General features: G+C 39.8%; 1 protein-coding gene across 2 annotated transcripts in view; it reads left to right on the forward strand.

Annotated features, from left to right (window-relative positions):
• The window catches only part of PTPRT (protein tyrosine phosphatase, receptor type T), a 1,113,081-nt gene that overhangs the window by 728,817 nt on the left and 365,421 nt on the right, over positions 1-18,843 (forward strand). For both annotated transcript variants that reach the window (XM_025399269.1, XM_025399270.1), the window contains exon 9: positions 15,363-15,472. In XM_025399269.1, the coding sequence (XP_025255054.1) occupies positions 15,363-15,472 (110 nt within the window). The remainder of the gene's footprint in view (positions 1-15,362; positions 15,473-18,843) is intronic.

Genomic DNA, 18,843 nt, shown 5'->3' on the forward strand with positions numbered 1-18,843 from the left:
TTTGAGCTATATCCAGGCTTCATCCACTACTTCACCATGCAACCTTGATTAAAGGATTCGCATTCTGTACACTTTAGTGCCCCATCTGTAAAATGCCTCTCTACAGAGTCTGTAGGACATGAAAGTCTATGTGTAAAGCCCTTAACCTACTCTCTGCCAAGATCTTTGCTAAGTGGTGTGTGGCCAACATCAGACATCATAGATAGCTTTTTATTTCAGGGTGTTCGGGAAAAACAAAACAAGAGATCTATGCAAAATTTCCGTTTGCCCTGAGCAAAAGGCCACTTTTAAGTAACCTCTAACCCCTCTGTAATCTCATTTTCAAACATTTCACTCTGACCACATCTCTTCTCTTTTCAGTTTATTCCCTCTAGTATTGTAGCTCCAAAAATTCAGCCCCACTAGGACTTGCTACCTTGTTCATTGCCCTCATTCCCTGCTCTACCCAGCTTAAATTCCTTGGCTGATCATTCCAGTTACATCCTTGCATACTCCCGCAACACCTCAGCCTCATTCTCATTTCCAGCTATTCACAACCCTAGCTCCATCTGATTCCCTGTCTGTGCTAGGTCTTTCCTTCCGTAGCTGCTGCACACCACTGTGCTAACCACTCTCATTTGGAAGCCAGAGGCACCACTGGAACTGGCTTTTAAAGCTGCCTGGTAATACTGTCTTTCCCTGGCCCATTCGTCCTTCCAGTCTCCCAGAGAATATTTCTATCTTCAGACTTCTAGCACATCCACCTGTTCTCACTTCCACAGATGACCTTGTTACCTAATAGACTGAGGAACTGAAACCATTCAAAGAAATTCCCTCCAGCTCTCATTGTCCAAATGTTGCCCTATTCGACCTCCCCCTCACCTCCCTGTTTCTATGGATGAACCATTTGTTTTCTAAATAAAGGCAAGTTTCTCTGCTTAATGCAGTAAAACCCACTTACTTTTTTAACTCAATGTCATTGCTCCAGCAATTGTCCCCTTTCCACCCTACATCAAAATTTCCCTTTGTAACTGGATATATTTCTCACCTTCCACACAAGCTGTATTTCTCCCATGTTTAAAAAGACAAAAAACAGAAACACCCAGCTCTGTCTTCTCCTCAAGCTGCTGTTCCATCGCCTCTTTATGCATCCATTCTTTCTATTTGTTCTTGAATCCATTCAACCAGCTCAGATCCCTGCCATTCCACCAAAACAATTATTTCAAGATCACCTGTGACCTTCAAGTCACCACATCCAATAGTCATTACTCAGAGAGACAGATCCTCTTGCTTAACCAGTTGGCAATATTTGACACAGCTGGTTGTTAAATCCTCCCTAAAACACTTTTTGTACTTTGCTTCCAATTCATCACACACTTCTAGATTTCCTCCTTCGGCAGTGGCTTCTCCTCTTTGTTTTTATTTTAAAGATAGGGTTTCACTGTGTCTCCCAGGCTAGAGGGCGGTAGTGTGATCAGTTCACTGTATCCTCTGACTCCTGGACTCAAATGGCCCTCGCACCTCACCCTCTCCAGTAGCTAGGACATGTGGGATAGTTACGTATAGGCATGTGTCATCACATATAGGCATGTGCAAGCATGCTTAGCTAATTTATTTATTTTATTATTTTTATTTATTTATTTTTGAGACCGAGTTTCGCTCTTGTTGCCCAGGCTGGAGTGCAATGGCACGATCTTGGCTCACCGCAACCTCTGCCTCCCGGGTTCAAGCGATTCTCCTGCCTCAGCCTCCCGAGTAGCTGGGATTACAGGCATGCGCCACCACGCCCGGCTAATTTTGTATTTTTAGTAGAGACGGGGTTTTCTCCGTGTTGGTCAGGCTGGTCTTGAACTCCTAACCTCAGGTGATCCACCAGCCTCGGCTTCCCGAAGTGCTGGGATTACAGGCGTGAGCCACCGTGCATGGCCTATTTATTTTTATTTTTACTTTTTTTTGTAGAGACAGGGTCTCACTGTATTGCCCGAGGTGATCTCAGACTCCCAGCCTCAAGCCGTCCTCCCACCTCAGCCTCTCAAAATGTTGGGATTACAGTTTGCTGGTTCCTTTTAAGCAGTGTGTATTAGTCCGTTTTCATACTGCTATAAAGAACTGGTTAAAACTGGGTAATTTATAAAGAAAAGAGGTTTAATTGACTCACAGTTCAGCATGGCTGGGAGGTGTCAGGAAACTTACAATCATGGCAGAAGGTGAAGGGGAAGCAGGGCACTTTCTTCACAAGGCGGCAGAAAGGAGAATGAATGCAGGAGAAATGACCAAACACTTATAATAACATCAGATCTCCTGAGAACTCACTCACTATCATGAAAACAGCATGGGAGAAACCACCCCCATGATTTAATTAGCTCCACCTGCTCTGTCCCTTGACATGTGGGGATTATGGGCATTACAATTCAAGATGAGATTTAGGGTGGGGACACAGCCAAACCATATCACATCCCAACCTTATTGGCCCAATTCTTGGGACTCTTTCCTGTTCGTATCCACACCAGAGGTTGGCCAGGTCTTAAAGTATAGGCTTTATCCACGAGAGGGTCTGTAGCAGCTACTCCATGCTGCCATTGTAGCAGGAAAACAGCCAGAGACAATGGATAAACAAATGGTTGCCGCAGTGTTCCAATACAATTTTATTTACAAAGACAGGCAGCTGGTTGGATTCAACCCAAGAGCCGTAGTTTACTGACCCTGGATCCACATTCATTTCCCTAATTTCTTCTTCCAGTCTCCTGGCTTTGAAATCCATCCATATGTTAATAGTTTTCCCAATTGATACCTCCAGACCAGCCCTCTCTCAGCCCTCCAGAGTCATTTATCCAGCTGTCTTCTCAACCTCTCCACCTGGATTGCTAATCAGCCCGTGGAATTAAACACATTCAAAACTGAGCCTCTGATCATCCCTCAACTTGTTCTTCCCACTGTCTTCCCCATCTCAGTAAATGGCAACTCTGTTTTATTAGTGGCTCGAGCCAAAAACTTTGACTTCTCACTTGTGTCAGAACTGAGGCCCTGGCTTTTATATCTCCAAAGAAAACCCTTTTTGGCTGGGGATGGTGGCTCACCCCTGTAATCCCAGCACTTTGGGAGGCCAAGGCAGGTGGATTGCCTGAGCCCAGGAGTTTGAGACCAATGTGGGCAACATGGTGGACTCCCATCTTTACATACACACACACATACTAGCTGGGCGTGGTGGTATGTACCTATGATCTCAGCTGCTCAGGAGGCTGAAGTGGGAGGATTGCTTGAGACCGGGAGGTTGAGGCTATAGTGAGCCATGATTGCACCACTGCACTCCAGGCTGGGTGACAGAGCAAGGCCCTGTCTCAAAAAAGGAAGAAGAGAACCTCTTCACCTTTTATTGCTTTTGATTGAGACCCCCTGGCTTTGTACAAAGCAGCAGCCCTGCTGTTCCCCACATCTAACATATTCTATTGGTTCATCCTGCAATATATGTCAATACCTTGACCATTTCTCACAGCCTCTACTGCTACCCCTCAGGTCCAAACCACTGTGCTCTCCAACCCAGATTATTGCAGCAGCCTCTAAATCATCTTTGCAGCTTCAGCTCTGGCCCCTGCATTCTTTTCTCAACACAGCACCAAAATGATCTTGTTAAATCACAAAGCAAATCATATCACTCCCTCTGCTCGCAACCCTCTGATGGTTTCTCGTGTCACTGAGATTAAAAACCCAAAGCCTTACAGTGGCTCACATGCTCCAGGTGACCAGAATTCCCACTTTGGTGTGCCTCTCTGTCATCTCTTGATACTTGTGCCTCACTATGCAAATTCAGTCATCGTTCTCTTCAAATATATCAGGGAAATCCCTTCCTCAGGGCCTTTGCACTTGCCATTCTTTTTGGCTACAGTAGTGTTTTGCCAAATAACCAGGACGGTTCAAGCTTCTTCGAGTCTTTATTCCAGTGTCACCTCTCAGCGAGCTCGTCTCAGACTATTATATTAAAAACTGGAAGCCTCCTACAGTGCACTCTTTGTCCCTCTTTCCAGCTTCGGGTGTCTCCTTAGCAATTATTATCTGACGTACTGTATATTTCACTATTGTTTTATCTGTCTTCTAGAATGCGTTCCACAGAGACAAGAATTTTTCCTTATGTTTTGCTTACTGCTGCTTCCCAAGCACTTAGGAAAACAGTGCCAGGTGGACAAATAAGGACACAATAAATCCATTATTGAATGAATGAATTCTGAGTCCTCAGAGAAAAAATAGATTTTAAGATTATTTACCATAGAAATCAGAAGAATATCGTAGAAAACTCAGTAAGCTATGAGAAGATATAGGTTCTATGATTAGCAATATAACATCATTCGGATAGAGCAGACTGGGGTAAGGAAATCACAGGAAATAGCAATAATCTTAATTGTCTCTACAAAAAATCAAATTAGTGATCTCCAGGCTACCCTAGAGCTGTTCTCAGAGAATGCAATGGGGCCAGGGGGAGGATCAGACATATATAGTATTCTTTGTGCCAGACACCTAGCTAAGCACTTTGTGTATATTAACATATTGAATCCCCAGGACAACCTATATAGTAGGTAGTATTTTTATCCTCATTTTAAAGTAAGGAAAGTGAGACACAGAGATGTTAAACAGCTTGGCCAAGGTAATACAGTAGTGGGAACAGGACAAAAACCCAGGCAGTGTGGCTCCAACCCGTGATCATTGTTTAATTCCACAATACTGCCTTTTAGGTCTCAGTGATGAAAATAAGAGTTTTGATTAGAAATGCCAATCTGATCACCGTTCTTAAACTACTGTCCTAAAGAAATACAGAGAAAAACACCTTTGTACCTGCCCTGAGAACTCTAAGAGGATGCCCTGACTGCTCCTGAAAGAATTAATGCAAGACATCGTGGGGGAGGGAGTCCTAAATGGGAAAGAGATGACTTTGCAGAGACTGCCTGGAAAGAAAACCCCTTAGGGAACTGGAGGAAAGGACTTCCAAGTGTATCGGCGTAAGTACCTCCAACTTTGACCAACCAATGCTAAAAACAGGAGTGGGCCTTGGAGCTGGTGGATGGGAGTGGGGAGTGGAGAGAGGTCAGTGCCCTGGTCATCTTTATTTATTTGCTAGTCCATTATGCAGAGAACGAGAGCTCCCCCTCTAAGCCTACATTCAGGGCATATGGCAAATAAGAAAAGAGGGCTTCAATGGAAGGATCTCATTGTAGAGAAACAATTACAGGAAGGAGCAGTGTCTGTGGTAACCAACTTCAGGCTGCCCCTCAAAACACCTAAAACGCCATCTTGCCACGGAGAATCTTCCTGCTGCCTAATATTTCCCTTCCTTACCTGCCCCTCATACCACTGCCCCACAGGTCAGACAGACCCCTTATCCAGCCAAGTAATGCATGAATATATCTAAATTCTTTCCTTTCCCTGTGAGTTGGAAATATTTAAAATAAGGACTTACATGGTAAGCAGCAGAATGACCCATTAAACCAGACCGTCACACACCGCTTCTTAGAAGGTTGCATGCGGAAAGGTTACTGGACAGATTTCTAAAAATGCTTTCCTTCTTATTAAAAATAACGAATCTTATAGTGCAAAGCAAATACCCCCTAACAACTGAAGCAAGGAACAATATTTTTAAAAACAAAACAAAAAGACTACTACACATGCTTAGTAAGAATATCTGAATAAATCCTGGGATAGAACATGTTCATGGAATGGAAGTTAACATTGTAAAGGTAGTAGTTCTCCCAGACTGGCCTTCGTAAAAGAGTTTAGCACTATTTACTGTTCTTATTTATTTGATGATAAACTCTATTGTGTTTAGGGACGTGTGCTTAAGGAGTGAAAACGGTAAAGAAAAGCAAGGTCAGGATATGAAGTTCAGTACTGAAAAATTAATGAGATGTTTGTTTTATGCATTTGTTTTTATTTCGCAGTAACCAAGATAAACGATGATAGTGTATATAATCTTATACCAATAAATGTAAAATTTAGGTGATATGGCAAAATATTAATGAAAAAACTTGAGTCAAGGAAAAACAATTCTGTATAGTTTTACACCAAATAAAGAAATAGAATCAGTAATTTAAACTTTTGCAACAAAGTACACATCAGTCCCGGGTGACTTTACAAGTGCAATCAGTCAAACACTCAAGGAGTTTGTAATCCCAATCTTACACACTTCATGAGAGAGGGAAAAGAAGAAGCACTTCCCCCTTCAATTTATGACAAGACTATAACCTTGATATTAAAAGCAGAAAAGCTTATGAGAAAAAATATATGCAAATACCTAAACAAAATATTAGCAAACAATCCAAAACTGTGTAAATATGCAAAGAATAGTTTAAGAAATTAGTGTTAGTCTAACTTTAGTAAATCTGTTTGTGTAATTTACTACAGTAACATACTAAGAGACGAGAAACACATATCATCATTATAGTAGATACAGAAAAAGCATCAGTTAATTCTCAGCGTGATTTAAAAAGTAAAATATTCTTGTATGCCTGGAATAAAAATGACCCCCTCAACCTGATAAAGATAACAAAAAAACCTATAAACACCATACTCAAAGATGAAACAATATCATCATTATCTTTGAAATTGGAGATAGACATATCATCATTTCTATTAAAGACTGTATTGGTGGCCATTGTTGAAGATAATAAAATAAAAGATTGGAAAAGAGCAAAACTATTATTAACTACAGATGCTAGAATTATCTCTACATAGATAACCCAAAGAAATCTGCAAACAAATTATTAGAATTAATATAAGAATATAGCATGTTTGCCATGACATTAACATTAAAAAGTCAATTCCATTTCTATTAACCTAACAAGTGTGTGGTATTTTCTGAAAGACATTATTTACAATTGCAATAAAAATGTAAGATATTTAGTAATACATTTAACATAAGTTTTCAAGATGCACATATAAATGTATAAAGCACTGAAAGACGTTAAGGAAGGCCTAAATAAAAGATATGCCATGTTCATGGATCAGAAAACTTATTATTATAAAGACATGATATTATCTCCCAATTGATCTATAATACATACAACTAAAATTCAAAACTCAAACTTCTTTGTTTTTTTTTTGAGACAGAGTCTCGCTCTGTCACCCAGGCTGGAGTGCAGTGGCCAGATCTCCGCTCACTGCAAGCTCTGCCTCCCGGGTTCACGCCATTCTCCTGCCTCAGCCTCCCAAGTAGCTGGGACTACAGGCGCCCGCCACCACGCCCGGCTAATTTTTTGTATTTTTAGTAGAGACGGGGTTTCACCGTGTTAGCCAGGATGGTCTTGATCTCCTAACCTCGTGATCCACCCACCTTCGCCTCCCAAAGTGCTGGGATTACAGGCGTGAGCCACTGCGCCCAGCCAAATCAAACATTTTTTGAAAAGGTACAAGCTAGTCCTAAAATGTTTATGTAAGGAGAAAAGGTAAGAGTACTCAAGATAGTCTTGAACATGAAGTACGAAGTAGTAGACTTTACCAGATAACAAGACTTACACTTTATTGTTAATTAAGATGTGATATTGATACAAAGAAAGTCTAATAGAAACACTTGAATATAATAGAGAGAACATAGAAGTAGACCCATGCATATGTGGAAATGTGACTGAAGTTAAAGTTATCAGGCAGATCAATTGAGGAATTAAAAATATTTTTTGAATCTCCCTAGGATAAGGAGAAAGAATTAAAATTGGATTCTTACCTCATGTTATACATAGTAACACAATTGTAAATGAGTTGAGGACATTTTATTAAAGGAATAACTCTTAAATGTCAATGAAAATTTAGAAAAATATTCTTATGACTTCAGGATAGAGAAAGTGTTTCTTGACTAAAACTCTTGTATGGGTTTATTCAGAAGCAGACCCTGAGACAAATGGAAGTAGTTTATTTAGGAGATGGTCTCAGGACACACTCATAAGAAAGAGGGAAAGTGAGACAGGAAAGGGAAGAAAGTCCATACAAAATATATTAACAAAAAAATTACCATGTGAATGACTGAGTTCTAGAACAGTGCTATTCCACGTGTGGTCCAAGGACCAGCACTGACTCATTGACCCTTTCTAATCCATAACAAGACAAGCACAGAAAGGGAAAGTATTTAAAAAGAAGCTTACTATTTTTCTTTTTTGCTTTTTCTTTTCTCTTCTTTCTTTCTTTCTTTTTTTTTTTTTTTTTTTTTTTTTTGAGACAGAGTCACTCTGTCACCCCAACTGGAGTGCAGTGGTTTTATCTTGGCTCACTGCAATTCACTGCAAGCTCCGCCTCCCGGGTTTACACCATTCTCCTGCCTCAGCCTCCCGAGTAGTTGGGACCACAGGCGCCTGCCACAACGCCCGGCTAATTTTTTGTATTTTTAGTAGAGACAGGGTTTCACCGTGTTAGCCAGGATGGTCTAAATCTCCTGACCTCGTGATCCGCCCACCTGGACCTCCCAAAGTGCTGGGATTACAGGATTTTTTGCTTTTTCAGTTTCACTTTTACTTTAAAATTTTACTTCCCTAGTAATTTATTTTCATTGTATTTTATGATAGCATAAGTCCATGGTAGATTTGGAATTATCATTGTCATCATCACAATGGTTTCAGTGTTTGAAATAGTTTAAGAAGTGCTAGGAAAACATGTCTCAGAGTTACCCAACCAAGTAGTAAGGAAACTGGGATGTTCATCCATCACCTTCCTGTCTTTCATTGCTTTAAGGATGTTTTCAGGGCATTAACTCTCTGGCACTTCTTGCTTTCTCTATGTGGAGAACAAGTTGGCTCCCACAGCATTTAGGTAAATTAGTATTTTGCAGTAAGCATTATTCAGTGGGATATAGGCAGGCCATCAACAGTGTCTGCTACTAAATTTGTCTTTCTCTCTCTTTCTCCCATACAAAAACTAAAATCTGATCAATTTGAGTACATTAAAATTAAGAACTGATCCATATTCAAAGGTAACGTAAAGAGAAACACAAGACACAAGAGAAGTTTTTCAGTAACACATATAGCCAATAAAATGATCAGTATCAAACATATACAATGAATCTTTACAGATCAACAGGAAAAGGACAGTAATGTCCAACAAACATTAAAAGATGCTAGTAAATAGGTAAAAGCATATAAAACCTTAGTGAAGTATCGTTTTATACTTACCAGATGGTCTAGAATTTTAAAAACTGATAATACCAAATGTTAATAAAGATGTGGAGAAGTAGTAACTCTCAGAACATTGCTTGGGGCAGTGCTACCACCACTTTGGAAAACAGTTTGGCATTACCCTGTAAAAACAAAGACAGATATGCCCTTGGGTCATAGGAATAGACCCCCTATTCCTAAGTGTACCTTAGTAAAATCTTGATATATGTTCAACCAAATATACAAAAATATTCTAACAAATTATATTCTAAGAAAGCCCCACCTAGATACAACTCTAAAGTTCATATACTATAGAATGGTAGAATAAATAAGAATATATTCATAAAATGGAGATGAATTAAATACAACTATGTGCATCAAAATAGATGAATCTCAAAATGATGATGAGTGACAAATGCAAATCATATAATAGAAAACACTCAATCCACATAGATTTAAAAGAAACCAAGAAAAACTAAATGATATATTGTCTTGGGATATATGTATATATTTAGAACTCCAAATAAAAATAAAGAGAATGATTAAGAGAAAATTCAGGCCGAGTTCAGTGGCTCACACCTGTAATCTCAGCATTTTGGGAGGCCAACACAGGCAGGTTACCTGCGGTCAAGAGTTCAAGACCATCCTAGTTAACATGGTGAAACCCCGTCTGTTCTAAAAATACAAAAATTAGCCAGGCGTGGTAGCGGGTGCCTGTAGTCCCAGCTACTTGGGAGGCTGAGACAGGAGAATCACCTGAACCCAGGAGGCGGAGGTTGCATTGAGCTAAGATCGCGCCATTGCACTCCAGTCTGGCCAACAAGAATGAAACTCTGTCTGAAAAAAAAGAAAAGAAAAATCAGGATAGTATCTGTAGTACCTGTTTTTATTTATTTATATATTTACTGATGGGGTAGGAAAAAGGAGACAATAGTGATGGCCATAAAAAGTGCTTCGATAGTACAGTAGTGTTTTATTTCTTAGAACAGATAGTGGGCACATGTGTATTTAATAATTATTCTTAAACTATTCATACATTATTATGTATACTTTTTAATATAATGCAAAACACTATAAAAGAAACTTTTTAATATAATACAAAAACAATGTGAACAATAATAAAGTCCTAGAAATACAATTTGTAAGAAATAAAAGAAAAACATTTTTAACTGAGGGGCATAAAAAGAAGCATTAATACATGAAGATTTATATGGTTTACTGGATAGAAGGACTCATGTTACACTCTCTGCTTCCCAAAAACGAGAAAAAAGTGCAACTGCAGTAAAATTTTTGATGAAATATAATTAAAATTTTATAAAATTATTCCTCAATTCTTCTGGAAGAATACATGGGTAGGGATACCTCAGAAAACTTTGCAAAAGAAGAATAATAAAATGACTTGTTCTACCAAGTATCAAAACATGTCATCTTAATGCAATAGAGAAATACTGTCACAGTAAAAGCTGCAACTCAGTGAAATAGAACAGAAAACCAAACAACATATGCTAGAATATAAAATAATTTAATATGGTGGTAAGATGGCATTTTAAATCACTGGGGAAAGTTTTGACTGGTCAATTAATTGTCCTTTACAATTGAGAAAATTGTAAGGAATTCTAGTTAGATTTCTACCATGTATAATATACACAGTAATTTCAGAAATATTGAAGTGTCAGGTATAAAAAGAAAAAGATGGGAATAAACCAGAAAATAAATAAATTATAAAACAACTATTCTTCTGTCCTTTCCATTCATCTGATATGGTGTGAAAAAGAGAATTTTCTCCAATTTGGAAAGACCAAGATCTATTAGCTTGAGTTTTATGCTCACAATCTTCATCAGATAGACCCTTCTTATCGTCCATCAAACAGACCCTCCTCAGTTTCCACCAGATAGACCCTTGGGTGAATGAATAGAATTTTCATCTCTCTATTCTGCTTACTTTCCACTCTCCATGATTAAAGCTTCTCCTCTCTTTCCAAATTCTTGATGCAATTTGTCCCCCACTACACTTTTGGTAGATGGCTTCACCCCACTTCTCAAGAAAACAGAGCCATTCGGACACTTCAGTTCCTCCCTACAAAGCATTAGCACATTTCCATCCTCTCCTCTTCTCTCACAAAACGAGAGAACCCTCCTTTCAACCCACCCCTGCTCTTGCTTTCAGGACCCTACCACTGTCAGTTATCTCCTCTCTCTTTCTCACTCTTCTCCTTCTTTCTTCTATTTTGAATTTTTTTTTTTTTTTTTGAGATGGACTCTCATTCTGTCACCAGGCTGGAGTGCAGTGGCATGATCTTGGCTTAGTGCAACCTCTGCCTCCCGGGTTCAAGGAATTCTCCTGCCTCAGCCTCCAGAGTAGCTGGGACTATAGGCACGTGCCACCATACCCAGCTAATTTTTGTATTTTTAGTAGAGACGGGGTTTCACCATGTTGGCCAGGATGGTCTCAATCTCTTGACCTCGTGATCTGCCCACACTGGCCTCTCAAAGTTGTGGGATGACAGGCATGAGCCACCGTGGCTGGCCTCTATTTTGAATTTTTTCTCTTGGTTGCTTTAATCATAACCTCTCTTATCTTTAAGAGAGTCATGATTTTGGCTCTATATGTCATTCCTGTTATGTTTTGAATTCCCCTCCTTTTCACAGCCAGTATTGTTTACTTGCCTCACCTCACCTTCCCCTCTCCTCTCAACCCTCTTCAGGATGACCTGTGATGCCAACATTCTCCCTTAAATTACTCTTGCTTGGCTCACGAGTCACCTTGAGGACAGTAGGTTCAATGGGCAAGTTTAAAACCACATCTTACTTGACTACTCAGCCATATTTGTGACTGCTGACCGATACCTTCTTGAGCCTCTTTCCTTCCTGGGATGCTACAATGACAGCTCACCTTCCTGGTTTTCTGGTTGCCTCTCTGAACACTGACTCCCAGTTTCTCCATTCATTTTCCTCCTAATTTTTAATCCTGGAGTTCTTTTTCACTTAGTCTTAGACCTATTTTTTTTTCTCTCTCTGCTCTATAGTCTTGCCATCTATTCCCTGCCCACGGTTTCCATTTCCAAACATTGGCCCCAGTCTTCCCATATCCAACTGCTACTCAACATTGCCACTTGGATGTTCTATGTATACCTGAAATAAAGTATGACAAAAACTGAGCTCACCAGCTTCCTCTCCAAAATTGGTCATCCTTTAAGGCTCCCTCTCTATAAACAGCATTCTGATCCCCCAGTTGTATAAAACAAAAGGGTTACAGTTCTCCATGACACATCCCTTCCATCCTTCACTCTTATCTATCACCATCAAGTCATGTTAGTTTAACATCCCCAAATCTCCTGCACAGTCCATTGATCTTCCACATTGCCATCCTCTGAGTCCAAATCTCCTATATAATCTATTTCTCTTCTACACTACTGTCATTCCAGTCCAAGTTACAATTCTTTCTCCCCGGGATGACAACGACAGCCTCCTAACTGACTTTTCTCCTTCCACCCTTAACCTCACAAAGCTATCCACCACACTACAACACCTCCTCCCAATTTTGCCCTGGTGACTCTGTTTATCCAGCAACTCTAATCTGTGTGCCATTTAATATGCTAACTTGCCATTCTAGGTTTTTCCCTGCTTTTAATAATTCTCCTAGTACCATATCCCTTTATGTCAGAGTCCTGACTTAAAAAAAAGTAATGAATTAATTTTGAGTATAATCATTTAATGTCTGTCTCTCTTTCCAGAATACAAGCTTTATCATGGATAGAGCTCACCTCTGTTTTGTTGTTATTGGTGCATCTCTACTGTCCATCACTGTACCTTGATCATATTAAATACATAATAAATATTTCTGGAAAGGAAGGGTGGATAAGGGAAAATAATAGGATACCTGACTAATTAAAAGCTTCTGCATACATAAACGATTTTAAAAGCCCACAAAAAACTGGCAAAAATATATTTGCAACCTATGCAAGAAAGCTTATGTCCTTAAAATGAAATTACAATTACAAGCCCATAAGACAAAGATGAGCAGAAATGAAGAGCCATACAGGAAAATGAGCACAAGGTATAGATAATTTGTTCATAAAAGAAGCAATGTAAATGGCTCATTAAACTAAAAACAAAATCTGTACTCTCCAGTATTCTAAAAAAGATACACATACACATGCACTTAATTTTTTAAATAGTCAGTGTTGGCAAGAACAGACATAGTCTTCTGCTGGGGAGTCCAGAATGGTACAAACTTTCTGAAAGGCAATCTGGTAATATATGTCAAAAGCCTTAAAAATAAAATAGTTCATTTACTTTGGCCCAGTAAGTTGATTTCCGAAGTGTTAATCTTAACGGCTATCTGCAGAGTTGCATACGGACTTACCTATAAGCATGCTCATTCCAGCATTGCTCAAAGTCATGAAGAATTCAAACCAACTTTAATGCCCAATAATAAAGGATCAGTGACTATAAAGGGGCAACGCCCTCTCTAAGCAGCCATTAAAATGTATGACCCTAGAGAACACCCTTTTTTTTTTAAGTCTGCAATTTCTTTAGTGATAAAATAAGGTCACAATGCAATATGCACAGTAGGAGTTAATGTTTTTAAAAAATAATATATATATATATGAATAGGCATATCTTTTTTTAAATAAAATTTTATATGCATAAAAAGATTGGAAAATATCTTTGAACATTTGAATTATGAGTAATTTTGTTTTTTTCTTTTTCTAACCTTTTTATATATTCTTAATATTCAACAAATTCTGTGTATCATGTCCATAATGAGCAAAACTGAACATATTTTAACAAAGGAGAACTGATTGCAACATATGGCCAAGGCTATATGTAGAGAGGCGTAGCGTGATGATTAAGAGTATATGCTTTAAAACTCACAGACAGGTGTTTAGCTCCCTCTTTACAACTTAAGAGCCATATGACCTTCAGCAAGTTATTCCATTTTCTCTGCCTCAGTTCTCTTATTGACGCAAAGGAGATAATACTTACTGGGCAGAGCTGTTCTGTCACTTAAGTGAAATAATGTAGGTAAAATTCTAGTCCAAGTGTAAGTGCTTAGTGAAAGTACCTGCTTTTATAATGCCAAAATATAAATAGATCTGGTAACAATTTACTGAAATTCATTATTTCTAAGGGGTTATGGCAGAAAGTTTGGGGAATAATTTGTTTTCTGGCTCACCATCTTCCAGACTGTTGTAAGAATAGTGAAATCCAGCAGGAGGATGCTGGCAGGAAGGCTGACCGGCTTACAGAAGGAGCCCCAGGAAAGGTTGCACTCATTAGGGCAAAATGCTGGCATAGGTCATTCATTCACCTATTCATTCAACCAGCAAATAGTTATTATGCATCTACTTCATGCCAGGCATTGGGACTCAACAGCAAGTCAAGCTAGCTGCCTTCTTGGAGCAAGGCGTGCTTCTTCTAATTGGATTGGGGTTTCAAACCACATAGTTCATGTTGGATTCAGAAATTAGTCAGGAAACTGACGAAGCACTTCCTAAAGTTAGAGAAAACTTGGCAGAGGAAAGAAAATGATGCTTGGTAAGATGACGGGAAGCTCACTTTGCATTTCTCAAATACAAATCCTAAAGCAAGCTTGTCCAACCAGCGGCCCCTGGGCTGCGTGCAGCCCAGAATGGCTTTGAATGTGGCCCAATACAAATCCATAAACTTTCTTACAATGTTCTGAGATTTTTTTTGTAATTTTTTTTTTTTTTTTTTTTTTTTTTTTTTTTTTTAGCTCATGAGCTATTGTTAGTGTTAGTGTATTTTATGTGTGGCGCACAACAATTCTTCTTCCAGTGTGGCCCAGGGAAGCCAAAAGATTAGACACCCCTGAAGCAAAGACCTCCTTTCAGATTCCCACCTCTGGCAGAACTGGAAACTGCTCGTGTCCTTTCTACCCTTATCAGGTTCAGTTCATAGACTGACTTGCTCAGTCTGCTGATGAAAAGCCTGATCAGCCTTCTGAAAATGGGTCAGCAAACTATGGCCTATGGGTCAAATCCAGCCCATTGCCTGTTTTCATAAATAAAGTTTTATTGGAACACCACTGTACCCATTCATTTATGGATTATCTATAGCCATTTTTGTGCTAAAATGACAGAGTTGAGTAGTTACAATAGAGAATGTACGGCCCATCAGACCTAAAATATTTACTGTCTGGTTCTTTATAGAAACTTTGTCAACCCCTGTTCTAGGTTAGTGGGGCTAGAGAAATGATGTGGAAGGTGACGTCAAGTTCATAACTTTTCCATTCTGTAGTTCCAGGAGCTGTTCCTCTAGAATCCATCCAAGGGGGGCCCTTTGAGGAGAAGATCTACATCCAGTGGAAACCTCCCAATGAGACCAATGGGGTCATCACGCTCTATGAGGTAAGGAGGTCCCTTGTGCTGCATCCATTGGCTTAGCTTTATTCAAGTCACTTCAGCCTGACATTGGTGAATACCCATTCCACTGAAGGTATAAAGGTGAGTAAGATGTGACTTATAAAAAGGTTTCTGACAGTACAGTGGGGGCTGGGTGTGGTGGCTCACTCCTGTAATCCCAACACTTTGGGAAGCTGAGGCGGGTGGATAACCTGAGGTTGGGAGTTCAAGACCAGCCTGACCAACATGGAGAAACCCCGTCTCTGCTAAAAATACAAAATTAGCCAGGCATGGTGGTGCATGCCTGTAATCCCAGCTACTCGGGAGGCTGAGGCAGGAGAATCGCTTGAACCCAGGAGGCGGAGGTTGCGGTGAGCTGAGATCATGCCATTGCACTCCAGCCTGGGCAAAAAGAGTGAAACTCCATCTCAAAAAAAATAAATAAATAAATAAAAGAAGACAATACAATGGGGTGCAAACATAATGGCACACAGTGGAACTGTCTTGGTAGCCCCAAGGACAAAGAAATTTGTACATACCATGCATTGAAATGACAGTGGTGACAACTGACCTCATCCACAAAGGAGCCAAAACCCAGGGAGTCAGATTGTTCTTATGTAGAAGAGAAGGCCCAGGCCTGCCAAACAGTAGTGAAAGTTCACCTGGGAAACTGCAATACCCACATGACGCTCACTCTACGAATATCGGTCCCTTTGCTTTGAAAAGAATCCCAATGTTATTCTCTGCAGCAGGAACACAGGATGCTTGAGATTTAAAATGCTCTGTGTCCAAGGCATATTTTGTCATCCAGGTGATGGCGTCCAAAGCCCCCCTTCCAAGCATTAGCAGGGCCTTACCGTATCAGAGATGAACCAGAACCTACTCAGGCAGGAATGTACCCATCAAGCCAACACAATGTGCCTTCCAGAAAAGTTGCATAAATAAGACAAACTGTATGAATGTTTATTGCAAAACAAAACAAAACAAATCTCCAACAAAGGTGATATAGCTAAGATTCAAGTACTGGGATGTGAGTAAGATTGAGTCTTCTTCCATCCCTTGTGTTCTTACACATCATAAGATTGCGATACTAGATCAAATGGAAACCCATAGCAATGCAGAGGGAAGGGCATGGATATCAAAGCTGGAATGATGTAGCCTAGTGTCCTAGTAGCTCCACCTTCTCCTGAGTTACCTTTGGTAGCGTCCTCCTCTCTTTAAGCCTCATTTTTCTCATCTGTAAAATAAAGGTGGTAATTACTTCTTCAGGGTTTCCCTAGGGAGTCTGACGAGGGGGAAAGACACAAGCATCCCAGACCAAAACATGTACCACAGGACAATGAAGAGACTTAAGCCACTGAGTGCTCATGCAGAAGCATGCATGTATAGGGAGTGGGCTTGGGGGGAAGAATATTGCTGCCATAAGGAAAGGTGAGCTCTGGGGAGGAAAGTCAAGGAGTATTTGATGAAGGAAAAGTACTCAAGATTAATCTAACAGACCCATAACTTCTCTAGAGAGTCATAGATGGTCCTGAGAACTCTCTGAGGGAGATTATCCAACACGTACAAGGTGCTTAAGAAAACACCTTATCTCACTAAAAGTAGCATTCCTCAGGAGAGCTAACATCTTCCTCTTAGAAATTGCAGGGAGCTTGGTGCAGCTCTCAGGATTACCACATGGAAGGCGGAAACAAACATCCATCCCCACCTCTTATGAGCTTTCTCAGGCCACACGCTTGGGAGAAGCTTTCTTCCTGGGGAGTACCCTAAGAGGAGGGCAGGTACTCATACCAATACACCTTGCCTAGTACGTTTTCAAAACCTCTTTGGGAAAGACAGGGACTGGAAAATTAACTGAAACAAAATCCAATCACTTCAAATCTACATGCTATTCTTTGTAAAGCAGAGACCACAGTCACACACACACACATACACAGACACATACACAGACACACACACACACACACACACACACACATTTAAATGAAATGAAGATCTGTTGTGCCTGGCAAATTTTCTTTGTAAAGCAGAAGGAAAGGACCCTTGATTTAGGAAGTTAAGTTACTTGGTACTGTTGTGTAAAAGATGCTCTGTGCCAGATGTTGAAGACTTTTGGAATTCACAGGCCAGTAGCATTTAAAAAGGTTTGGGGGGGTAACCTAGGGTACTTTAACATCTCTTATTTACATCGTTTTATAAAAGACATAATTCCAAAAATATAGAAAGGATATAATTTCAGAATAAAAGTCCATCCTTCAAATTGAATAAATTTATGATGTTTTACCAAGTCATGACAGTCACATTAATTTTTCTAATTTTGCATTGGATTGATGGCAACTTTGTCATGGAAAAGCCCTGGTCCTTGTACATACCTGCATTTGGAAACCACTAGTGTAGGGTGATGCTGCAGGTGGAGTCATATCTCTACACAGATTATTCCTTGAGAGTAATATACTTTTTCCTCTTGTAGGGTGATGCATTAGACTGGATCCTTGAGAGCAATATACATTTTCCTCTAATAGGATGATGCATTAGACTGGATTAGAAATATCATGATTAAAATTCCATGATAAGAAGAAAGAAACAGAGGGAGAGCAAGGGTTCAAACACAACTGTAAGTTAGACTCTGTGTTTGAGTAGAACCTCCTGTAATTGAGGCATTATTATATAGTGCAGTCTCTGAAGCCCCACACACAAAGGTGGGTACAGATTAGAGCAGCATGTCCTTCTCACTTCCGTGTGAATCCGGTGCCTTGTGGATTTTCAGAGATCAGATGCCAGGGATGTTGGCATTCCCGTGGATTCCATGGGAGACAACTATGATGAAAGATATCTTCAAGTAGCTTCTTGGCTGTGACTTGGGCTGTAATTGCAGAGAACCACAACCAGAGTATTGTAACTGATTGACTTGTTGGTAAGCATTTGAGGCTACTTTTGGGGAATATGCCAAAATTATTGAGGGATGCTGTAAGGACAGCTAAGGAGGTTATAGATTTAGGCCTTTGTATTGTGAGCATAAACATGAGTGTGGTCATGTGTATCAAAAGCTAGTGAGGCCTAAGAAAAGGATGGTGACATTTGAGCCCATATAGCCTAGATCTGAATCCCTGCTCTGACATTTACTTGCTCTGTGACCTTGAGTACATCAAGTGGCCTCTCAGAACCTTAAGTCTTTTATCAGAAAAATCAAGGTAATAATAAAATGGCCTTATAGCATTACTCTGAAGGTCCAATTAAATATAGGGTTTGCACAGTGTTTGGCATTTAGAAATAACATTATAAATGTTAGCTGTTATCATTACATAAAAATGAGGAAATTGAGTACAGAGGGTTAAAATGAAAAGACCAAGGTCATATTACCCAGATGCCAAACCCAG

Source organism: Theropithecus gelada, chromosome 10 (assembly GCF_003255815.1).
Source record: "Theropithecus gelada isolate Dixy chromosome 10, Tgel_1.0, whole genome shotgun sequence".
In the NCBI taxonomy this organism is placed as follows: Eukaryota; Metazoa; Chordata; class Mammalia; order Primates; family Cercopithecidae; genus Theropithecus; species Theropithecus gelada.